This window comes from Neomonachus schauinslandi, chromosome 14, assembly GCF_002201575.2.
Source record: "Neomonachus schauinslandi chromosome 14, ASM220157v2, whole genome shotgun sequence".
Taxonomy (NCBI): Eukaryota; Metazoa; Chordata; class Mammalia; order Carnivora; family Phocidae; genus Neomonachus; species Neomonachus schauinslandi.
Genome location: NC_058416.1, coordinates 45,136,478 through 45,162,938, shown reverse-complemented (window position 1 = coordinate 45,162,938; position 26,461 = coordinate 45,136,478). Strand labels below are relative to the sequence as shown.

The 26,461-nt window shown below is 34.5% G+C and overlaps 1 protein-coding gene across 3 annotated transcripts in view; it reads right to left on the bottom strand.

Annotated features, from left to right (window-relative positions):
• The window catches only part of SS18 (SS18 subunit of BAF chromatin remodeling complex), a 90,192-nt gene that overhangs the window by 27,176 nt on the left and 36,555 nt on the right, over positions 1-26,461 (bottom strand). Inside the window, exons 5-9 of one of the 3 annotated variants that reach the window (XM_021686072.2) lie at positions 22,714-22,935; positions 5,659-5,826; positions 4,906-5,010; positions 1,710-1,802; positions 880-1,002 (exon numbers count right to left, since the gene is read on the bottom strand). In XM_021686072.2, the coding sequence (XP_021541747.1) occupies positions 880-1,002; positions 1,710-1,802; positions 4,906-5,010; positions 5,659-5,826; positions 22,714-22,935 (711 nt within the window). The remainder of the gene's footprint in view (positions 1-879; positions 1,003-1,709; positions 1,803-4,905; positions 5,011-5,658; positions 5,827-22,713; positions 22,936-26,461) is intronic. The other 2 variants (XM_021686071.2, XM_021686067.1) reach the window with 2 other exon arrangements.

Below are 26,461 nucleotides of genomic sequence, written 5' to 3'. Positions count from 1 at the left end.
TCTCCCATTCCCCCTGCTTGTATTCCCTCTCTCGCTGTGTCTCTCTCTGTCAAATAAATAAATAAAATCTTAAAAAAAAAAAAAAAAACTAATGGATAAAAATAGTGACATTACTGATGTAAAAAAGAGACCATGTTAGCAAGAGAAGATGTCAGATTAATAAGCAGTTACTTCTCTAACATTAGAACCACACTTTCCTATATATAAAGTAGTGACAGTAGCTTAAAATTTAAGGATGAGATATCAGGTCTTTATCATCCCCCACTCCCTATCTAATGAAGTTATTGAAAGCGAGATATCCAGCTACTAGATCTTATAGTGAGTATATAATAAGAAAATATGGCTACACTTCCCCAAACTCTGTAAGATACATAACAGCAATAAATACACCTCTATGGATGTATATATTGCTATTTAACCAAAGAATCACAAAAACATTTTCCTTTATGCATTCCAAATAAATCTCATTTGTACTCTAAAAATCAATGTTATTTTTCATAATAACAGTCATTAGTTTTAGAAATAAATTTGCTAAGCAGATTATGTAGATATGGTTAATAATCACTCAATTCATGAGTTTTCCAAGCACATACAAAGCTACTGGGTGGTCATGAATGCCAAAGAGGTTTAAGAATTCATTTAAGAACTCATTTTAAATTGATTACATACCGTACCTTTGGTCAATGAACCATCTCTAGTTTATGGTTCTTTTTAAATGGATTACTAGTTTATCTGAGGAAAACATTTTCAAGAAACACTCCAGTAATAGACTGAGCTAAAGAATTCTTAGAAAAATAAACATTAAATATTCACTTCAATATTTCAAAACAGCAATCATCACATTTTTTGTGACAAAAATAAACTGCAAAAAGCTATTACCATAGCCCTGCTGCTGTCCTGGATAGCCCTGCTGCCCCGGGTACTGCTGTTGCTGGGGCGGATATCCCTGTTGGGGAGGTGGTCCTTGGTAGGCATCTTGCTGTTGGCCATATTGTGAATTTCCTACAGGATAATTGGAGAAGAGAAGAAAGAAACTAAGAAGTTCGCTTAATTAACTTTTTTACTCTAAGATGCATAGCCAACAACACAAGAACAAAATGAAATGCCATATTGATTTTTGAAAGTTAACAAAACAAAGAAAAAACTCAAACCAAACAGAAGGATTTCGGCCAAACAAACTGCAGTTAAAGCCAATTTTGCAAGGTTGAACTGCAGCATTTTCAGCGTCTCTGCCATACGAGCATTACATTTACTGGAACATCACAGTCATAAGATCATGACTATGCTAAATAAAATAAAAAAGACAAAATTAAAGACAGCTACAAGAGCACACACTAGCTACACAAGATCAGCAAGCTGTTTCCTAAAGGCACTATACTTATATGTAAAATTATACATATGTAAACACACACAAGAAAAAAAAATTGGATCGATGGATTTGTGTTCAAATAGAAAATTTCCACTGAGGAAAAATTATTTGTAAATGTTTTAGTCTTTTTATTGTTGTTAGAAATGGCAAGTCATGGTTATACATTTTAAATATTTGTAAGGAAATTATTTTGAATGTTCTGGGCTCCCTGTAACTTTCAAGACAGCCAGCAACTAGTATTCTACAAGAGCTTTGCATGGGTAGAAGTTGTCTTATGCAAGAATTTGCATTCCTGTAGAAGGGGATATATACGTGTATGTGTGTGAAGGTATATAGATACCTCCTTCGTAGTAATGTTGTGAGGAATCCTCATAAGGCCTATCGTAGCCTTGTTCAGGATACGACGGTTGCTGATAACCGTAATCATTATGACCTACATCAATTCGACAAGAGACAGGAAGAAACGTTAATGGCCACTGAGTGAAAACCCTAAATATATTTAAACTTTCAGATAAATTGAAAAAAAGAAAAAGAAATGGAAATACATAAAAAATAATTTCAATTGCATTAGCCAAATATTTACCAATGTGATTGTTTTCATATTGAGATAACGTGCAAATTTCTTAAAAGCAAAAAACAGTAATTTTAGAAACATTACACTTAGTCTTAACTGATAATCCTCATCAAGGGGGGAAAAAAACTTTATCTTCAATTTTTTTTAAAAAAGAGAATGAAAGCATCTAGGCCTTTCACATGTAAATAACTTGAATTAGAATGAACAAAGAAAGCAATTATCACATTTTGTCAAACACCTGTTCTGCTGGTCGTCAATTCCACAGCATATGCTAAAACAATGCAAAATATAAAAAAGCTCCATAAGTTTTTTCCCCTGAAAGAAACTGAAACAAATTTTTCACAATCTATTTACTTGCATAAAGTATATGTATCTTATATTTTCAGATACAATATTATTGCTCAATGCTGCCATTCTAGAAGCCTTTAGAAAATATTTCTAGAGTATCATGAACATACACCTTCAAAAAATTAATACTGTGTCAAGTCCTAGGGCACACCTTTAGTTTTAAGGCTCAATAAATTTTATGACTGGACTTTAATGAAAATCAATAGTCTAGTTCTTTGAACTAAGTTGCACTAAGAGAATGCAGGAAATAACGTTTCAGTTAGCTAAAATCTAAACTAAATTTTAAAAGAATACCTAATTAAGAAGAGGAATATAGTTATGAATAAATGTTATATTCAGTGTTCTAGAATTCCAACGTTCCCAAACCACCTCATAAATATCCACATTAAGGGTTGGCAAACTATGGCCTGCAGTATAAATATGGCCAGTGGCCTGTTTTTGTATATAAAGTTTTACTGGAACACAGGCATGCCTATTCACATTTTCTATACCGGTTTACATGCTATGACAAGGGTTCAGTAGTTGAGACCAAGACCATATGGCCTGCAAAGACTAAAATATTTACCCTCTGGCTCTTTACCGAGAAAAGTTTGCCAACTCCTATCTACGTATTTACTGGCATAAATATCTGAATGATAGTAAGAAAATATCCAATGCTATTTAAGAAAATTGTTGTTATAAATGGAATACTCTACGTAAATATCAGAAAAAATTATTAATATACACCTATGCAAAAATGATACCATTTAGATTTTTAAATCCCCTGCCTAATGTGATAAATAATTTACATAACCTTAAAGATCTGATATACATAAAAATAACATATCTATCTACTTTGAGTAGAAAGGTCGTATTTGCAACAATACACATTTCACATTTCAGGAAATACTCAGGACCAAAATAACAATGTCAAATTCATCTCAATTATGTAAAATCCATTTTAAAAATTAAAATTACTGTTTACTTTCAACATTTACTTTCAGACTTTCTAATACATAAAATCTGACAAACTAGATTTCACTTCTTTAGAATACCCACAGTCTATAAACCTACTGAAGTTTTTCATTTAAAAAAAAATCTTAATATAGTATCTACATATGAAAGAAAAATGAAAAAAAACTCCAACATGCTGACTAATTCTGGGCAAGAAAACCTGAGATTTAAAAAAGATGTCATTTTTTGGGTGCCTGGGTGGCTCAGTTGGTTAAGCGACTGCCTTCGGCTCAGGTCATGATCCTGGAGTCCCTGGATCGAGTCCCGCATCGGGCTCCCTGCTCGGCGGGGAGTCTGCTTCTCCCTCTGACCCTCTTCCCTCTCATGCTCTCTGTCTCTCTTTCTCTCAAATAAATAAATAAAATCTTTAAAAAAAAAAAAAGAAAAGAAAAATCTTTAAAAAAATAAAAAAATAAAATATAAAAAAGATGTCATTTTCTAACAAGAAATATCCATATATATCACTATCACTAACGAACAATTATCATATGCAAAATTCTACAGATGAGTGAATGCCCTGCCTATATAGGCAGAGCCTCTTCAGTAAAAACCAAAGTCCTGATACCAATATACCTTTATGCTTTATACATTAACAAAAAAATGGCAAGCTAAATGATTTTTTAAATACACCAGATTATATCTTCTTAACTAGTCTACATTAGCTTTGAGTCGACAGTCCCAACACTTTAGCTTTTAATTTTTAGTTTCTCCAAGTTCCTCTGTTAAGTAGTTTACCTTAAATATACCAAGGGAGCTTACTGGATAAATGAAGATTTTGACAAAGCCTTTCATAGTAAGATAAATCATACTGTTATGTGAATAGCTACCTCTAATTTATTACAGTTTTATATGTTTGGATTTTTTTTTTCCTCAACAATGTATCATAAAATTTTCAAACATACAGAAAAACTGAAAGAACTATACAGTGAAAGCCTACTTATGCTTGGGTCATTACCGAGTGCAGTACATCTTTAGGGACCACTTTTTCACAAGCCACCTTCCTACTAAAAAAAAATACCATTAAACTAAATAATTAAAATTAAAATCTTGTTTCCAAATGCTTTTCCTATCCTACCAACTCTATACACAGCTGTATCATGGATATAATATACCTTCCAAATTCTTTCAGATGCAAATGCTAATGTATATAAACCACAGTTCTGTGAGAAGTACTTAAAATTAACTAAAATGATAAAACCTGGAAAAATACTCGAGAACTAGATCTTCCATGTATTTATACCATGAATAAAAGTAAACCAATGGGTCAATTTTATAGTATGTGAATTATCTCAATAAAGCAGTTATTAAAAAAGTAAGTAACATTTGCTTTGGTTCAAATGAACAATTTGAAACATAAAAGGATCCTCTTTTATAGAAGAAGGGATTCCAATGACAGAATGTGATTCCTGATGGTACTAATATGGAATATATAAACAAAATATACTTTGAAATGGATTATAAACTAATGCGATCACTGGTGCTTTAGATTATTAAAGTGTTTCTAAATTTAGAAGAAACCTATTGTTAGTTTCTTCAGCCTCATTAAAATGTTTTGAACAGCTATCTACATTAATCTTGGGCAGGGATAGAAAATGGGAAAATTAACATTAGGAGAGATTACCATCAGGGTAATATTGCTGGTTCATGCCTTCTGGAGGACCTTGTCCACCATGACTGTATTGGTCCCCATAATAGTCTTCCTGGCCTGAGTACTGCTGTGGTGGGCCTGAAAAACCACAACCAGTCAAGAGGTAAATAATTTGTTCTCTAGGTCATCAAAGGCTTTCTTTCTAATCTGATATCATAAAGAGATTATTTCTCACCTGTAGATTCCCCTCCCATGCTCTGGCATTTGAGATACTTTTAACTATTCTTATACACACACACAGATACACAAACACACAGCAATACCACATTACATTTCACAAAAATTGTTACGACCATACATGCAATATCTAACAATACCAAGTTAAAAAAACAAATACTGACTTCTTAAAAAGAGGTTCAAACTAGTGGAAAATTATCTTCTTTTTGATATTAGAGCAGTTTAGAATAAACTAGGGTTTGTTTCTGACCATATATTAAGTAACTTTTCAAAATTAAAACAGTATCTTCTGTTTGTATTAGTGAGCTTTTGATAATTATATAACCTTTTCCCAGGAAAGAATAGATAAAAGAAAGCTCTGTAACAGGAAGTTCCTATCTACTTCATGACCCCTACTATATCCACCACCTTTTAGAAAAAAAATATGATAATCATAAAAATCAAGAAACAAAAAGCCCTGACTTTGCCTACATGAAAAGTTTATTAAAATAAAGTCTTTCAACTACTGTTATTTATATTAAGCAGGAAATTTCCCAAATGTAATCTTACCCTGTTGAGGTGGTCTATAAGGAGGAATCTGCCTCTGACCCATCATATGATTGCCTTGGTTAACTTGACCCATCATTCCCATAGGGGGCTGCTGGCCTTGATAATGCTGTCCACCTCCCTGTGGCATATTGTATTGCTGAGAAGGAGGCTGCTGATGCATCATTGGACCTGAAAGCAGACAAAAAATTATGCACATAATTTTTATGCATATAATTTTAACACCTTAAGAGAAATGCAAAAACCTTTTGTCATATAATCCCCAAAATATATAACGTATTGTAATGAAAACTGACTTCAAGTAATAAAAACAAATCTTTCAATTGAAGTTCATATGCCAAAAATAATCTGCAAACAAGGGAAAACAACTAACCCATTGTAGTTGATTTAAAATCTCCTGGAAGAGTATTCTAGTAATTTTTAAAAAGCAAAGTATGTACGTATGTATGTATGTTCATACAATGTATGAACAATGTATGAACGACCTGAATGTATTTTTTTATTATACACTATATAATATTTATCTACACAATCCTTCTGGGAAAAACAGAATCCTTAAGCTATACAAGAAAATACACCAAAACAAAGTAAACTTCACAAATTCACACAGCAAATCAGTGGTCAAACCAAGGGAAAGAAATCTAATTTCTGGATACCAATTTTTTTCCGCCTTTTTCAATGCCCACTCATTTCATTATATAATGGTTGATAGGGAAACTACACATTTATACTTACATCAGTGGAATTTCATGAACTTTAATTTTAGGACAGAATTTTATCTTTTTTTAAAGATTTTATTTATTTATTTGAAAGAGAAAGAGCACAAGCAGGGGAGCAGCAGAGGGAGAGGGAGAAGCAGGCTCCCCACTGAACAAGGAGCCCGACGTGGGACTTGATCCCAAGACCCTGAGATCATGACCTGAGCCAAAGGCAGCCACTTAACTGACTGAGCCACCCAGGTGCCCCAGGACAAAATTTTAAAGGGTCTTCTTTCCCTTTTCCAACTATAAGATTTATAAATGAAAAAAGCTTCCTGAAATCAAAGGGCTGTAGTGCTTCTTAATAAGTTCTAACACAAACACAATCAAAAATACCCAGGCAGAAAACTGTAATAAGGCACAGACTCAGATATCAGAACTACAGTTTCCAAAGCAAGCAATGCTGAGGTTGCCAAACTACCATGGCTATAGAATCACAATGGCAATAGTAAAATATATCACATGAAACAATCAACAATGGCCATAAAGTTCTGTGTTGCCATCTAACAATGTAAAGAGCTCCTCAGAGGTTCATTGGGTCAAGTTATGGTATGGAGAACTCATCATTCTACCATTATAATCATTACTGTCTCAGAAGTATGTATGAGTCATCCCCTAGTTTACTGCTTAAACAGCTACGTACTCCTCCTTTTCAGACTTACGGACAATTTAAGTACAAAAGGAAAGGATTAGAGGGCTGAGAAAACTTTTACAGACAAAATTACACAGATGAGCCAAAAGCTCATTGTTTATTTAAAAAAAAGTTAAAACAAAACATGCTCACGTCTCTTTTTTTTATTGACGTCTTTTTTTTAAAAAGATTTCATTTATTTATTTAGATGAGAATGTGTGCACAAGCAGGAGTGGGGGTGGTGAGGGAGAGGGACAGAGGGAGAAGGGGAGGGAGAAGCAGACTCCCCTCTGAGCAGGGAGTCAGACAAGGGGCCAGATCATGACCTGAGCCAAAGGCAGACGCCTAACTGACTGAGCCACCCAGGTGCCCCTTTGCTCACTTCTTAAATATATTACTGGCCTACAAAAGCAGCAACATTAGCAGGAAGAATTTAACTCTCTTCCAATTTGAAAAACTGTATTATCTAAAGTATTTTATCAGAGCTCTTTTTCTATTTGCCTTCTTTCGCTTTTCTACTTCATTTCAAATTCATTTTTCCTTCTAATTTTATCCTAAATATAAACCTTTCAAAGGTTACTCTAGGACTTTTCTTTCAACAAGGAAAAAAAACTCTTAATAGTAGGGATAAGATGGCTCAGTGGAGAATGGAACACTGCCAGACACACTTTCACACTGATTTCACATAAACCTCAACCACCAGAGGTAAGGATCCTAATTTCCAAGTTTTTAGCTAAGGAATGCAAAGATCAAGATAATCAACTGGGAACCAGACAAAACACAAGTTTGAAACTAGTTTAATTGAAGTTTTAAAACTGAGTGGCTCAGACAGTTAAACAATGGACTTTTTTTTTAAGTTTTTTTTTTTTTTTTGTCAGAGAGAGAGAGCACAAGCAGGGGGAGAGGCAGAGGGAGAAACAGGCTCCCCGCTGAGCAAGGAGCCCGACGTGGGGCTCGATCCCAGAACCCTGGGATCATGACCTGAGCCAAAAGTAGACACTTAACCGACTGAGCCACCTAGGTGTCCCTAACCGCCAGACTCTTGATCTTAGCTCACGTCTTGATCTCAGGGTTGGGAGATGGAGCCCCTGGTTGGGCCCGCGCTGAGTGTGGAGGCTGCTTAAGATTCTTTCTCTCCCCCACCCTCCCATCCCAACTCATACACACATGCACACATGCACTCTCTCCAAATAAACTAATTTTAAAAACCAATTTAATTGAGCTTACAATTTTTAAAATATATTTTGTATATAATAAAGTATTGAATACTAGCATGTATAATTTAATAGGCAGCACGATTAGACATTTCTATAATTCATTTTCAGTAGATGAAGGTTTTGCCTTGATTCTCTTCTCCAACACTGATTAAAGACGTCTTGTCTTACAGAAGGTTAACTACAAAACTAATGCATATAATATGCATTGGAACCAAAATTTAAAATAAAGGAGGAAGAAAGTAAAAACATACTAGTGGGGGAAATCCAAAAGGATACAATAACAAAAAAATTCTAAGCTTTGCTCTAAAGAAGAAAAGTAATTCTAGCTTAAGCCCTAGATAGAAAAAAACATGCCACTTGTGCTTTATCTTTTGGGACTGTCAGCAGTTTCAATCCCAAAGAGCTCAATTACCACCCTTCTTTTATTCTCTGTCACTTCCCTCCCTCTGAGGATCCACAACATCAGTCAGGATCAAGCCTAAAACCACAGAGAATGGAGAAGGATAGCACTGCTAACACATGATGTTTTTCATCTTTTTCCTTGAAGCCTTACCCCTTAAAAAAAAAAAAAAAAATTACTACTTCAACTCTGATTGTTTAAGAATAATATTATTTTCCTTATGACAATGAAATATGCTACACTGGCAAATGTCTATTATCCCTTGAGACACTAACGGAAATGAGAGCTGAATCTCAAAAGGTTACCCCAAAATAAGTTCTAAAAGTCTGTACTACAGAGGGAGGACTACAAAATGAGTCTATTATAACCATTTTCTGTAAACAAGGACATAACTCACTACTATATGGCTTAAAAGTTATTCTTCATCTTTTACATAAATCATTTTTATGCTAAGATGCACTACAAAGTGTGATATTACATACACAAAGATCTTAATGTCTTAATTGTCTACATTTTATGAAAGTGTTTCCAAAGGACATATAACAAATGTTCATCACAACATTACTTCTTTCCATTGTGAGTTTTATACCTAACAGATACTCTATAGAAACAATGTCCTATGTCTTAAATATATGTAAAATATTCCCAAGTCACCATGTCTTATATTACTGGACTTCTTTGCTCCCGTGAGATGGTTAATACTTAGCTGTATCTTAAGTTACTGGTCAAAAAAAGAATATTTTGAGACTCAACTAAAAAGATAACATTAAGTTTTAATTAATCTGTGAAAAATTTAGAGTTATATAATATTTTTAATTCTGTATACATACATACACATATTTATTCATACATCTTCAAATGCGAAGCAATACACTAAAGCTTTACAAAACGTATCACTAATCTATGAATTACTTTAAATAAAGGTTAAAATGACAGCTAACAGTTAATGAGAACTTAGTAGAGGCCAGGTACTAAGTTAAGAGCTTTCTGTCTACTATGTATTCTCCCAAATCCTATGAAAACAGGTAATACTATCATAAACTTTACAGGTAAGAAAATTTAATTTAAGGTGTACAAGCATTAAGAATCTTACCTAGAGCTGCACAGCTAGTAAATGACAACTGTAGAGCCATGTTCATAACCACTATGTGTATCTCCTCTCCAAAGTCAAATCATACCTCTCCCATGTAGTACCTCCAGGATAACAGTTCTATGTAACATTACTTATAATATACACTATCAATAATATATACATATATATACACACACACACTATAATAGTGATAATAATGCTTCTATATGAATAATATACTAATATAGTATATAATATGTACTAATATACTGTAAAATAAAAATCCTAAAATGCAAATTTCTTCATCCCACCTATATCTATATAAGAATTAGACTATGAAACTGCCTAATACCCTCCAAGCCTAATTTCCAATTCATATTTCACCATCTACTACTCCCATTTTACTACTGTTCCTTAACGTTTTAATCTCAAACGAAACCATTTTTAGCTCTCATTTGAAAGTACTACCAATATTTTATTTGCAAGGAAAAAAATCCCTCTATTCTAGCAAATGCAATTTGCTAACCCACTATCTATTAAATAGCCATTTAAAATGAATAGGATTGGGGCACCTGAGTGGTTCAGTCAGTTAAGCATCTGCCTTCGACTCAGGTCATGATCCCAGGGTCCTGGGATCGAGCCCCACATCAGGCTCCCTGCTCAGTAGAGCTCTCTCTCTCTCTCTCTCTGTGTCTCTCTGACAAATAAATAAATAAAATCTTTAAAAATAAATAAAAACTAATTTTTAAATTTAAAAAAATTTTAAATAAAACGAATATGATTTTTTACTTACCTAAAGTGTACATCTGTCCTCATCAAGAGTTCATAATAAGGCATTTAGATACAATATCAAGGATAAAAGAACCACCAAGAAAATCCAGAAACTTAGTAAAATCACTGTAACTAATGCAAACTTAGCTGTTTCCCAGCAGCCAATGAAAAAAACAGAAGCAGCTAGTAAAAAGGACAGTTCATTAAGAGATACAAACTTTTTCATTAACATGAAATTTTTAGATAAATTTTCATTTAAGTATTAAAAAGTATTAAAACATACTAGTACCAGTAACTTTCGTTGTAGTTTCTTCAGTAACACAAACTATCCTTATACATAGTTTCTTATATTAACCATTGCTTTTTTTTCCCTTAAGATTTTATTTATTTATTTGACAGAGAGAGAGACAGCAAGAGAGGGAACAAAAGCAGGGGGAGTGGGAGAGGGAGAAGCAGGCTTCCCGCCGAGCAGGGAACCCGATGCGGGGCTCGATCCCAGGACCCTGGGATCATGACCTGAGCCGAAGGCAGACGCTTAACGACTGGGCCACCCAGGCACCCCATATTAACCATTTCTTAAAGCTGTGATTTTCGACCTTGTTTGATTCTGTCCCCAGGAGACATTTTAGCCAATTCTAAAGACATTTTTGGTGGTCACAACTGATATGAGTGGTGGTGCTACTGCCACCTAGTGGGTACCAGACAGATATACTGCTAATTATCTCACAAGGCACCAGACAGGCCCCCACAATAAATTATGCAGCTCAAAATGTCAACAATGTTGCGTCAAGAAATCCTGGATTCTCAAGAGCATAATCTTAAATCATAGGGATCTCTACAAACTAGTCTGGGAATTAGATTATGTATTTAGCTTTCTGGTGACTGAAAATTTTTAGAAAAGGGATGTATTGTTTAATAAATCCCGAAAAATAAAAGATTGAGCAATTTCTTACAGTTAGACCTCTTACATAGTTTCAACTATACTGTACAGGAAAACAGTCACTGCTAAATATCTATAGTAATCAACTGAAAGGAACTCCAAAAGCCCAAGTAGAAAGCCATGGAGATGGGCTACATTAGAACACACAGCTTTGTGTCACTAAGCAGGAAAGCTGGGAACTTAAAACCATCTGGCACTGAAGAGATTATCCTCCCCAGAATAATTCTGAGGGAATGGACTGTGTATAAGAATGACTTAGAATATTTGTTAAAATTTAATTTGTAAAATTTACCCCTAGTGGGGCACCTGGGTGGCTCAGTTGGTTAAGCGACTGCCTTCGGCTCAGGTCATGATCCTGGAGTCCCAGGATCGAGTCCCGCATCGGGCTCCCTGCTCGGCAGGGAGTCTGCTTCTCCCTCTGACCCTCCTCCCTCTCATGCTCTCTGTCTCTCATTCTCTCTCTCTCAAATAAATAAAATCTTTAAAAAAAAAAAAAAATTTACCCCTAGTGATTCTGGTTTAGCAGGTATAGGATGGGGCACACAAATCTTTTTTTAACAACTACCCCAGATGATTCTGATCCCCGTAGTCTCAGGACCACACACTGAAATAGAATTCTAAGAGAAAGAATAACCAATCATCCACTTTTAGCTTAAAAGAAGCTAGATTATGGTTCATATAAAATGTTTAAATTGGAATAGAACTGTATCCCAGAGGGTACTTACGATGTTAGCTATAAAATGAATCCAAAGGGGTTTGTTATAAATATATCAAAACTCATCAAATGACACATTTAAGATCTACCCATTTCATTGTATGTAATGTTACCTAAAGAAAAAAATATTTAAAAAAATAAAATTTTAAAATGTTAAGCCCTAATGATATACAGACTAAGGTGCTAATGGGTAAAGTATACTGATATCTGCAAATTACTCTGAAATGTATTTTGAAAAATATGATGCATTGATGGATTAGTAGATGAACAGATTTTTTATTTAAAGATTTTATTTACTTATTTGAGAGAGAGAGCACAAGCAGTGAGAGTGGCAGGCAGAGGGAGAGGGAGAAGCAGGCTCCTCGCTGAGCAAGGAGCCCGATGGGGGGATACTCAATCCCAGGACCCTAGGACCATGACCTGAGGGCAGATGCCAACCAGGCACCCACAGACAGACACATAATAAACAAATTTAGTAAAGTACTAACTGTAGAATGAAGGTGGGAACTATACAGGTACCATCCTTCAAGTATCCTGTATGTCTGAATTTTACATAATCAAGTATTGGGAGAAAATTTAAAAATTAATCCTACAAGAATATATAAAGAATTCTCAAAACTCAACAGTAAAAAACCAAACAATCCAACTAGAAAATGGGCAAAAGACACAAAGAGACATTTCACTCAAGAGGATATACAGATGGCAAGTAAGCGCATGAAAAGATGTTCAGCATCAGCAGCCATCAGGGAAATGCAAAATAAGACCACAGTGATTTATCACTATGTATTTTTAGACCAGCTAAGATTAAACAAAATATACTGACAATACCAAATGTTGACAAGGATTTGGAGAAAGCAGATCTCTCATACATTGCTGGTGAGAACGTAAAATGGTACAGATACTTGAGTAATCTCTTTGGCAGTTTCTAAAAAAAACTAAACGTACACTTATCATATAACCCCGCAACTGCACTCCTGGTATTTATCCCCCAAAAAATGAAAATGAAAAAAAAAAAAAAAAAGTGGGACGGCTGGGTGGTTCATTTGGTTAAGCACCCAACTCTTTTTTTTTTTAAAGATTTTATTTATTTGAGAAAGAGAGAATGAGAGAGAGCACATGAGAGGGGGGAGGGTCAGAGGGAGAAGCAGACTCCCTGCCGAGCAGGGAGCCCGATGCGGGACTCGATCCAGGGACTCCAGGATCATGACCTGAGCCGAAAGTCGCTTAACCAACTGAGCCACCCAGGCGCCCAAGCACCCAACTCTTGATTTCAGCTCAGGTCATGATCTCAGGACCATGGCACTGAGCCTGTCTCAGGCTCCCCGCTCAGCGCAGACTCTGCTTCTCTCTCCCTTCCCCCCCCCCCCCCCCCCCCCCCCGCCTTCCCCCCCCCCCTCCCCCCCTCTCCCCCCCAAAAAAAAAAAAAAAAATCTTCCAAAAAAAAAAATCTTAAAAAAAAAAAAGAACAAAGGGGTGCCTGGCTGGTTCAGTCAGTGCAGCATGCAACTCTTGATCTCGGTGTTATGACTTCAAGCCCCACACTGGGTAAGAGTTTACTTAAAACAAAAAACAGAAACAAAAATGGGAAAACTTTTGTCCAAATAAAAACACAAAATTGTACACAATGTTCACAGCACCTTTACTTGAAAAAGCCAAAAACTGGAAAGTAAAATGTCCCCCCAATTGGTGAATGGTTAAGCAACTCTACAATACAAACAAATGAACAACTGATAACATGCAATAACCTGGAACAAATATTAATTATGTGGAGTAAAACAAGTCAATCTCAAAAGGTCTCATACTGCACGATTCTATTTATATAACATTTTGAAAATGACAATTATAAAAATGAAAGAGTAACAGTAGCTAAGGGATTAGAGATGACTGGGGGGAAGACACATAGCATCTCTCTGTATTACCTTTGTAACTTCCTGTAAACCTGTAATTATTTCAAAATTAAACGTTTTTTAAAATGTATAATGGGGCACCTGGGTGGATCAGTCGGTTAAGCATGTGACTCTTGATTGTGGCTTAGGTCATGATCTCAGGGTGGTGGGATCAAGCCCTGTATCTGGCTCCATGCTCAGCAGAGAGTCTGCTTGAGAATTCTCCCTCTCCCTTTGCCCCTCCCCCTCTTCCCTCTGCCTCTCCTCCCATATGAACGCGCAGAGCTCTGTCTCTCTCTCAAATTAATAAATCTTTAAAAAAAAAAGTATCATAATGAAACTGAGTTTATAATCTATTGAAGAAAATCATCTGAATTTTGTCCCCTAAACCCAAAAGGTTTTGGCAAAACTGATGATCATCTGTTTTATCTGACAGTAACTGACAGTTCTTTCTTTGGTTCATTCCTGGAATAACAGTTGATGGATGACAAAGCATAGAGAAGAATGTTAGTTTTCTAATTTGTTATGGCATGAGGAAATCTAGCTAATCTATCAGTCAACAAATAGGATACAGTAGTGAACAAGATGCAGTCCCTGACTTCATAGAACTTAGAGTCTAGGGAAAAATAATTAAAGGCATATTACAAATAATTATGTAATTACAAGTACTCAAACTTCTGCTACAAAGAGCCTAAGTACAGCCTACTTACTATACCTAAGTGGACTGTAGCTTGTCTGCAGAGTAACTTAAAGCTTGTAGAGTAAGATTATAAGTGACTTTTATGCTTTATTCCTTTCTGTATTTTCCAGATATTTCATATTAAATATTAGTTATTTTTATAACCAGAAAAAACGTCATCACTGGGGAAGAAATTACAACCTTGAAAAACTCATCCAGGACAGCAACGATCAAATTATAAACAAAATTATCTAACCTGAACTATAATGTAATGACTGTATAAACCTAAAACTGCAACTAACACAAACCTGCAATATTGGCCATATTACATAGATTTACCAATTTTAACAGTGAAGAGAGATTAGTGTACATACAATTCTCACACATTCAAATCCACTAGTCAAGCATGACATTTCCACGGAATATAATATTTGAAATAATTTCTTCATTTGTAAATTTTCTATGTTGTACTTGAAAGGAGAAAAATAGTACTGTAGTGTTTTTTCATATTGAAGATTTACTATATTTATTAAATTGGGGATTCCTACAGCTCCTGAACCTGGGTGGGGGCTTCGGGTCATGCCCAGGACTACATACTATAGACTAAGATTAATAACTTGGAAATCAATCAAAGCTTACATAATGGAGCGCCAGTGTAAACTCTGACCACTGAGGCTCAGGTGAACTCCCCTGGTTGGCAACATTCTGTGCATACTGTCACACACTGGGACCAGGAGAGCATCCTGACTCCCATGAAGAGAGATACTCCACTTGTGGTATCTCTTCTGGACTTTTCTCTGCATTTTTTCCCTTGGCTGATGTATCCTTTCACTGTAATAAATCATAACTGTGAGTGTAACAGTTTTCAGTGAGCTCTTTGAGTCCTTCCAATAAATTACTGACCCTGAGGGTGCTTTGGGGAACCTTAGAACTTGTAATTGGTGTCAGAAGTGAGGCCAATCTTAGGAACCATTCCCTGTAACTTTGCAGTTGGCTCAGAGCTAGCATTTTTTTCTACAGCTTGGCCACTTGTCATCTTCCTTTCTAAGTATGGATCAGCTTCCAACATTTTATCCTTTGTACTTTCAATGTCATGAAATATCTCCAAGAATTTCAATATGAAGTATTTTGCCAGTCTTACTTTCTCTGGGACATCTTCGTTCTTTTCATCACAACTAGTTTTCCTATGTTATGTCAGTGAGTTCACCTTCACTAAGTACCTGCAGTGCACATCTAGTCTCTCAAATGGCAGCAGTGTCAACATTCCCCCAGTCAGCAATTTCTTCTCTAACTCTATTTACAAAGGATTTGGATTTCATTTCCAGCAGTATTACTTCGCATTTTCCTGCTACGCTTTTATCTGTTGTAAAATATCACAAAGGTTTATAACTGGGAGCCAAGGAAGCAACACAATTACATATTCTGCTGTGCGTGCATAAAATGATAGCTACACAGTGACCCATCACTGACAGCATCTAAAAGTGACATGAATAGTCACTGATCACGATAGTCATCTCTTATTTATGCAGTCACTCATAAACTGAAGAGATAGAAGCTAAGTTTGTACTTCATGTAAGGACTCACAGTTCAGATACCATAACTAAAATGTGAACCATGTTGTTGGGGAAAAGGTGTCATTTAACTGAATTGTGGTAACTGAAATTCATGCATACCAAAACTGTACAAACAAGCCCTGCCCATATTTCTAAGGGATGTGTTTTCTCACCCTTGGGATGAAGATAATAATAGTACTACTACCTGGAAGATGTTGTGAGGATTAAACTAAAGAAGACACATAAAGTACTTTATCACAGTACCTGGCACTCACTGAATATTAGTTCATATTTTTTATATGCACCCTCCCCAAAATACTTGTATTACCACTTAAGTTATACTTGTAATACACTTGTGTTAACCAAAAGCAAATCAGTTCCTTTACTATAAAACTTTTCAGATGTTTTAATATACCAGTAAACATGCTGAGTCCTCCAAAGTATTTTATCAATAATTATTACAGAAGTCTATCTGGGCCATAATTTAACAAATGTTGAATGAAAGACCTGACATAATTAATAAATAACTACAAAAGTAACATTACCATTTCAGAATACTACTACAAGAATAAGCCATTTTAAAAAGTTAAATTCCTATTCTCCTAAAACTCACAAAATGTTTTCACATACACTAAATAAAGGACAAACAGCCTTAATCCAAAAAGAACTCCTTCAAATTAATAATAAACAGACAAACCACAGAAAATAGAACACAAACAGGCAATTCACAGAAAAAAATGCAAATAGCAAATGCTACGGTCTGAATATCTGTGTCTCTCATAAATTTTAAGTATTTATATATTTTACCTAGCAATTTCATTTCTAAAATTTATTCTACAAGATTCTTGTGTAAGTACTCCAATATATACACAAAAATGTTTGTCCCAGAAGTAGTTATAATAATAAAAGACTAGAAGCATTATCAAAAGGGGATATGGTTTTGTTAAATAAATTATGCTAGACCTATATAATGAATGCTATTTTTAAAATGAGGTAGATCTGTAAATACTGAAAACAAAGAGTCACAAGGAAATATACTACTACAATATACATGCACAAGTAAGTCCTAGGCTTTTCTCAAGCACATCTGCTTGGTACAGCTCTTACCAGAAAATAATCCACTGTATAAGATGATAAATACAACACTCCTGGCTACGATAATATATACTCTTCGCCCTTCATATTTCTTTGCCCTCCATATTTACATAATAAAGGTATTGAAAGAAAAATTTTCCATTATTCTAACATCAAGCCTCCAGATCAGACCATTATCATTTGCAACTTACTACCTAAATGAATCAGGACTTTCTTAATACTATTCAAACAAAACTAAAACCAAAAATAAAGTTGATGTGCTTAAAAAAGACAAAAACTGATAAACTTATCTCAAACTTTTTTGTTATTTTTAAAAAGTTTTATATTCTGACCAACTAATTTCATATAAACTATGCAAACAATTACTGAGTCAGGATTTTAATATGCATCGTTTCCCTTAACCTTACTTATTAAGGAATTTAGTCAAAGGTCTCACATATATACATATATATCTACAAAGCCAAGATCTGGATCCAAGTCTGAAGAATTATACACATGGAACTTGTGAAATACATGTTTTAACACAAATATAGTAATTTGTGAAAACTCCTTATATTTGAGTATGTAATTAGTAAAATGATGTTAAATGAGAAAAGCTATAATCATTAATGCCTAGGAATAAAAAATATGCTGATTCTATCAAATATGACTGTTGGTCATTTTCAGAAAGCCTTGCTATTCTAATTTGACTTTTAATACTCTAATGAAAAACCTGTTGCTTTATTAAAGAAATATATTTAAGGTACTGTCTTTCCAGGTTATTATATGACATTTGGGTTTAATTCCTATTCACTGAAGAAACATATTTTGTATGCCTCCCATCATTGTTGCAGGCACTAGAACAAAACAGTGTGAACAATAAAGATAAACTTCCTCCTTTTTTCTGTAATTCAAATGAATTCAAGTATTTGAATTCTAGTGAAGTTTATAATGTATATAGGAGTAAGCAGATCCAATTATGGATGTAAGAAAATGGTGATTCATTTTTAATAGGTCTTAAAGTTCAAAGTAATAATCCCTCAACTTTTATCTGAATAATAGTGAAAATAACACAGGAAAGTTTATGTTGGATTGACCATTTACAACAGTTGGCCAACAGTGTAAGAAACAAAACAAAAACTCCCTAAACCTTTCATTTTATTTTATCTGGAAGCAGTAGACTCTCTAAAAGAACACAGAGAAAAATACTGTGCTACAATAATAAATCTGGTTGCTAAATTAAAAAATATTTCAGTCTTCTCAAGTCATAGATACATATAAAACTATAAATCAACTAGAAGTGGGCACCAATTACAATGCCGCCGTCATATATGCATTTTTTTAAGTTCAAAAAAAAGTAACTGCTGAAATTTTTTTTTAAATAACCATGAACACAGTAATATATAATTAACAAATTTAATTAACAACTTTTTGTGCAGCTTTTTGAAAAGATATATTTTGTGTGGCAGGTCTGCAAGTTTTTGTTATAATAGTCTTTGCACTGATTTGGTTTAATTTTTCAGTAAAATTCAAAAGCTAAAAACCAACTTTTAAAGAACTAATGAAGCTCAAAAGATTCTACAATTTCATTCCTATAAATAATACTTTTATTGTAATACTAGTATACAATGTACCTTATTATATTGGAGCTAACAGTATAAATTAACAGACTATTTCTCTTTGCTTTCTGAAACAATCAAAATTGTAAATGTATATCCTTGGATTAATTTCAATCAGATTCCTAAATTACAATAACAAGATTTTTAGACAAGTTACTTTTCCCCCCTTAATTTCATCTTCAAAGCTGAGAGAGAAAAAAAGGGAACAGAGGGTAAAAAGAAAGCCACTTCAAAGCTACCAGAACAAATACAATGTTTTGTTTAAAAAACTACTAAATCATCAGTTAAAGCTCCCAAATATGTCACTTATATAGTTAATAACTATTAATATAATAATTAAATAATTGCCTTTTAATTTTTTTTAAAACAAAATTAGAATTCTCTGGATTACTCTTTTTCTTTTTTTTTTAAGATTTTTTATTTATTTATTCATGAGAGACAGAGAGAGAGAGGGAGAGAGAGGCAGAGGGAGAAGCAGGCTCCCAAGGAGCAGGGAGCCCGATGCGGGACTCGATCCCAGGACCCTGGGATCATGACCTGAGCCAAAGGCAGATGCTTAACCATCTGAGCCACCCAGGCGCCCTGGATTACTCTTTTTCTATTTTTCCTGTCACTTGACAGTTTAGTGTAAGAAATCCCACAAATGTTTCTTTTTCTTGACTAATTAACCCCATTATTAAAAAATCATAAGTAGCTTTAACAGTTTTTCTAGTATCTCTTGATATAGAGATATGTATGTAGAAATATAGGGATAGCCAAAAGATTTCAATATTTTGATTTTAACTCAAAGAACAGCTAATAATATCTCAACAAACATTAAGAAAACTTTTTGTAAGTCAAAAATGTTTCTGTTCATAGAATTTGAGTGTTTCCTAAGTGTTTCTCAAAAAAGGGCTATTTAAAACGTGGTCTCCTCTGATTTACTTCCATTTATTTATCAAAACAAGGTTTTATTTAATTAATTTTATTTTATTTTGGGGGGGAGGGACAGAGAGAGAGAGAGAGAGAGGATCTCAAGAGACTCCCCACTGAGCATAGAGCCCAAGAACAGAAAACTTTTAATGTAAAACATGTAGCTTATTTTTAAAGCTATCTAAGAAAATATTTTTTTAAAGATTTATTTATTTGAGACAGAGAAAGCACACATAGAGGGAAGAGGTAGAGAGAAACACGATCAGACTCTGTGCTGCGTGCAGAGCCCAATTGTTGGGGGCGGAAATGCCTTGATCTCACAATGCTGAGATCAGACCTGAGCTAAAACCAAGAGTCAGAGGCTAAAAAACTCAACCGACTGGGCCACCCAGGTGCCCCTAAGAGAATGTTTTATATGAAATGAATATTAAAACTTTTCATCCAATAGATACCATAAAATTAAAATAGCTTTACAAGAAACTCATAGGATTAAAACAGTAGATATTGCTACAACCTCATATAACTTTCTCTCTTTTTTGGCAACTATAATTTTCTTTGGTGTTTTTTGTATCTGAAATATCAAAATTTAACCGCAAAGTTTATTTGTCCTGAAGAGATTTTTTATTTTTTATTTTTTTTATTTTTTAAGATTTTTTAATTTATTCATTTGACAAACCACGACAACAGGAGCACAAGCAGGGGGAGTGGGAGAGGGAGAAGCAGGCTTCCCGCTGAGCAGGGAGCCCGATGCGGGGCTCGATCCCAGGACCCTGGGATCATGACCCGAGCCGAAGGCAGACGCTCAACGACTGAGCCACCCAGGTGCCCCTGAAAAGATTTTTTAAATTTTGAAAATTTCCTCAGGATTTCCATCCTATTCTTTTTTGAAAAGTAACTTTTATTTCTTTAAATCAGATCCCTACATAGAAAAGAGATTATATAGAAAATGACTATTAAGAAATTCAGATTACACAAAGCAAAAAGCACTATAACTACTATAGTAAAAACAAAAACTGTACATTAGTAATACAAAATGTGACATTTTTAAAAGTAGATGGTTCCTAAGTTTAGAACAAAAAAGTCCTATAAAAAAGTCCTCAGTTCCTTTCTCCAAAAAGTTACTATTTTCTACATATACATTGCTGCATGCATTATTTTTTGGTTCTTCAAATCTTATGATGTCATATCAACCCATTCTACAGCAACTTCCATTCTTGTGCACACCCTACTCTTTTCTTCATGATAGTTTCTAAGTAGTGTGCCCTCATTACTGTAGCTGCTTTGAGAATCATTACCAATTTCCTTGCTCTCTCTCCTTTTAACCAAACTGTATAGAGAAACATCTGGACTCCCTTCTGACCTGGCACTGACTGGATCTTGCTGTTATTTTGAACCTTTAATTGCCCTAATTAAAAAAAAAAAAAATCCATCATGGGCACTAAACAACTTTGAGGAAAAAAATGGAGCAAATACCAGTTTTGTGACTCTACATTGACAATTTATTCTACTGTCTCTTTGTTTTCTGTGTATCTCATCAAAATTACAAAAAATTCTGTATTATTATTTCAGTATTAGAATATATTATTTCATCATAAATAATTATCAACAAATTAACCTTAACTTCTTTTACCTGGGTGTACTTTAGTGATTTGTTTTTCAAAATCAAAATCTAGAAAATTTTATTGCATTAACCTCACATTTTGTAATTGAAATAGCTTTAGGCTGGCAATATGCCAAATGTTTTAAAGGGCAATTAGCAGAACAGAGCGCCACTTACTGGTTTTTAGTTATTATTCACAAGCATACTTAAAAAAGAAACATGATGATAATTTCATTCTCTGAGATTGGTAATAAACTTTAATAGACTTCACCCCATTCTAAGAATAGAAGAATATAGCAGCATCTCCACCAAACACTCTAATAAACAAATTATGTTAAAATTACCTCTTAATGCTGAAATACAACATCAGAAAAGATTCAGAAAAATCAAGGGAAATTCATATGAATTAATATATCCTTAAGAAGTAACATAAACCACAGAGTAAAGGTTTTTTAAGGGGTTGTACTTGCAAAGATAAAATTATTTTCTCAACTTTCTAGCTCTAAATCAAATGTTTGGTTATTCATTTATTACCTTGAAAAAAAATTTTTCTTAAATAAAAATCCAAGAATCTCAAATAAACTGTCCAAAAGACATAAAGATAAATAAGCTTTAAAAGCTTAATTAAGCAAACTTCTAAATGTAAAAAAAAAAAAAATTATTTTAAGCTAGTTTCAAACTCAATGTTCCTTTTCTATGGCTATGATTACGACTCACTTCAAACTTTTATTTTCATGAATCAGCTACCAACTTGAAAAAAAAGTTTCATTTACTAGTCAAGAATGACATCAGGGGCTGTAGCGCCTGGATGGCTCAGTTGGTTAAACATCTGCCTTTGGCTCAAGTCAGGATCCCAGGGCCCTGGGATCAGCCGGAGTCCGGCTCCCTGCTGAGCTGGAAGTCTGCTTGCTCCCCCCTTCACCATGCTCCCTCTCTCAAATAAATAAATAAAATATTAAAAAAAAAAAAAATGAATGACATCAGGGGCACCAGGGTGGCTCAGTCAGTTAAGCGTTTGACTTCAGCTGCGTCCATGATCTCAGGGTCCTGGGATCAAGGCCTGCCTGGAGCCCCACCTGGAGCCCCGTGTGTGGGGCTCTCTGCCCAGCAGGGAGTCGGCTTGTCCCTCTGCCCCTCCCCCTGCTCATGCTTTCTCTGTCTCTCTCAAATAAAATCTTTAATTAAAAAAAAAAAAAACTTTAAAAAAAAGAATGACATCAAGCTTATTTACCTTGGTTTGGTTGCATGTTCATATTTGGTCTGGGGCCATAGCTTCCTATCGGTTGCCCTTGACTCATCGTCATCTGGCTCTGTACGGGCATGCTCTGTGATGATGGTGCCGAATGGTTGTAACCTCCCATGGCTCCATGGCTACTTGAAGGCATGTTCATGGAACTGTTTGTCATATTGAGTTGATTGGGTCCAGGTCCCTGAATAGGCATATGGTTAGGCCCTTTGAAGAAAAGTGGTCAGAACCAAATATGAAAGTTAAACAGATGATCTATTAAAAAGTACTTAAGCTTTTTATTTTTTTTGCATACCATAATAATAATACCAAACAATAACTTGAGGATTTAATCACTAGCAAACAAAGTAAATGCTTTACATGAATGACAGCAAATACTGTGAGGCAGATGCTATTCCCATTTTATAGATTAAGGAACTGATGCTTTTAGAAGCCAGCAACATTCTGAAAAAGAAAAGCAATGATGAAGAACTAGCTTTATAAGAGAGCAAAACATATAAAGCTGGAGTAATTAAAAGTGTGTAGTATTAGCACACAAATGAATTAACAGATCAAGGGGCCCACAGTTGACTCTAAAAACACACTCAAATTTCTAATTTTGTAACAGTGCCGAAATTAAATATCAGTAGGCAAAAGAAAGACAATTCAATAAATAGTGTGACCACTGAGTAGCCATCTGGAAAACGGCCTACACCACATTCCTTCTACCAAAAATAGTTCCAGATAAATAAAAAAATTAAACATTACAAAAGAAAAAAGAAAAAGGAAAAAAAATCTTAAAGGAGAATTTCAAAAAGGAGAACTTTTAAAATAATCTTGAAGTGGAAAGGCCTTCTTATATGCCAGAAAACCTAGAGCCATAAAAGACTGATAAACTAGACTACATGAAAATAAAAAATTTAAATATGACCAAACCAGACCAAACTAAACCAAATAATAAAAAGAAAAACTGGGAAAAAATTATTAACAAGACCTATCACAGAATGAACTAATTACTTAACATATAAAGTAAGTAAAAGACCACCAGCAATAAAAGAAATGGCAAGGGACATGAATAATCAGTTCACACAACAACTACCAAAGAGACATAAACATGAGACAACTGCTTGCTTCACTTACAATGAAAAGGCCAATTAAAACTATGAGACCCTTTTTTCATCTTTCAGATTCCAAAGACCCAAAGTTTTGATCTATGAAGTAATTTCACACATTGTTAAGGTATATAAATATATAAATAAGCACTATTTTTATATAGAGCAATTTTGCAATAACTACCATATTTTAAAATGCATATACCTTTAACCCAACAACTGCAGTTCTATAAATATACAGGTCTTTGTGTGTACAAGTGCATGAATGCAAAACTGTATATGTGTGTTTATTTATTTACTAATTTACTTTTATCTTACAGGCATATTCACAGAAGCATAACTTTTAATACCAGAAGACTAGAAATAACCTGTATTTCCATCATAACGAACTGTCAAATAAATCAGGGGCACCCACGACAAAGAATAAAATACAGTCACCAAAGCATGAGGCAGCTCTTTATGTACTGAGTGGTCTCCAAAATATATATATACTCATGGTCTCTAAGATCTATCTTTAAGAGAGAAAAAATATTATATATAATACTACATAATGTATACTACAACTTGTGGTTTTTTTTTAAAGAATAAGACAAAAGAAAAAAGAGTGTTATGCATATGTTCTGGATACAGAGAATATCTCTTGAAGGATAACTAGAACCAATAACTCTCTGGAACAAAGTCTGGAGGCAGGGGCCATATACCCTTCGGTACCTTTTGACTTTGGTACCACAGATTTATTATTATCGAATTTTTTAAAAATCAGTTAAATGTTTTTAAAAAGGAACGTGAAACTATGGTTATTTGACCAAGATAAAGGAACATGTAAGTAGCTCTACAACTTAGATTAGAAAATATTAAAAAATGGGGCGCCTGGGTGGCTCAGTCGTTAAGCATCTGCCTTCGGCTCAGGTCCCAGGATCCTGGGATCGAGCCCAGCACTGGGCTCCCTGCTCAGCGGGAAGCCTGCTTCTCTCTCTCCCACTCCCCCTGCTTGTGTTCCATCTCTCGCTGTCTCTCTCTGTCAAATAAATAAAATCTTAAAAAAAAAAAGAAAATATTAAAAAACAAAACTAAAATAGGAAATTAAAAGCCTAGATACCAATTTGTGTGCATAAAAAAGCTGGCTAAGCTCTATTAAGGAGCTTATTACATAAAGGAAACAAAGTACCTGGACTTCAATTTCTTCTACACCTAACTAGAACTCTTTCTAAGAGAGCTGTTTTGGAAGCTCTACAATGTTCTGGACAACGTAGGTCATAACTAGTTAAAAATCTCTGGTTTATAAAAAATATAATTACTCTAAATGGCCATATACAAAAACCCAAATGTCAAGTTAACAGTAATTACATTGCTGCTCAAGTGCTTCTTTGGCCTTAGGCTCAAGTGTTACATGGAGAAGTTAAGTCAAAATTCTAATTAACATTAACAGTACCACCATAAAAAGTCACAAAACTCCTAACTTGCTAACATGCATTAGCACTACCCTTACAGTTCAGTTAACAACAGGTCCTGATGAGCTAAATGTGAATTCAGCAAGAAACATCCTCCTGACTACAACCTAACAAGTAGTTACGTCTTTATTCCCACCCCCACACAGGGTGTGGGTTGTGGGGACCATGGACTGTGGCAAGTCTCAGCAAGAAACAAGATGGCCACCAAAACAGCACCAATCTCCTACAGGATCAATCAATCATACATCAGTCTTCTATAAACCAGGCTACCTGGCTTCTTTTGCTCTGTGCTCTCCTTCACCTCATTTCCTACACCCATTGTCTCTGGACACCAATGTTACCAACCAACACAATCAGGTAAGACAACACTATGCTAAGGATGCTAATTACTAATTTTAAAAATGAACTGTTTTGTTATTTTAATTTACCTTCATTATTCCTATTTGTATAATACTTCCTTTTAGTTAATGAAAATAGCCGTTGTCTTTAGAAAGTAAAAATATTCTCATACTAAATGCAGAAAACAACCCACCAAAAATTATGGGTACGGGTTGTAGCTATTGTTACAAAAACAAAACAGTTTAAAGATACTTCTCAGATTAAAAGTTCAAACCAGCAAAAGGTAACTAATTATGCATCCAATGACATAGAAGATATTCTAAGTGGCTCTAAACTTAAAATGGGTAAGTAGTAAAGGGAATATCTCATTATATAAAACATCTGACGTTATTTTTCTTCTTTTAAATCTGCTTTAATATCAATTTCCATATTTATATTATGCTATAAGCATGTGTATTCATAAAAATCTATACTCAGCTTCAATATTATCAATGAGGAAATACTAAATATATTAGCACTTTACAGATTTTCTTTCTTTTCCCCATGTGTTTTTTCCAGCAATACTGTTTCTGGGACCAGTAAATTTTTAAGTAAATACCAAACCCAAGGAAATGTTATAGTACCTTTATAATCTATAAAGAGATTTTAATTCTTAAGTCATGGCGCAATGCCTTTTTTTCCAAAAAGCTTCTAAAGCCAGCTGTATTGCATAGTTTCAGACAGACTAAATTTAGCCAGTTCTGTTCATCAGAGGAATGCTGTGTGTCAGCTACATCAAAGCCCAAGGGCAGCCTGATAAACACTGAATACAGGTCACGTAGCTCTGTAGCTAACAAACTCTAAGAGAGCTTG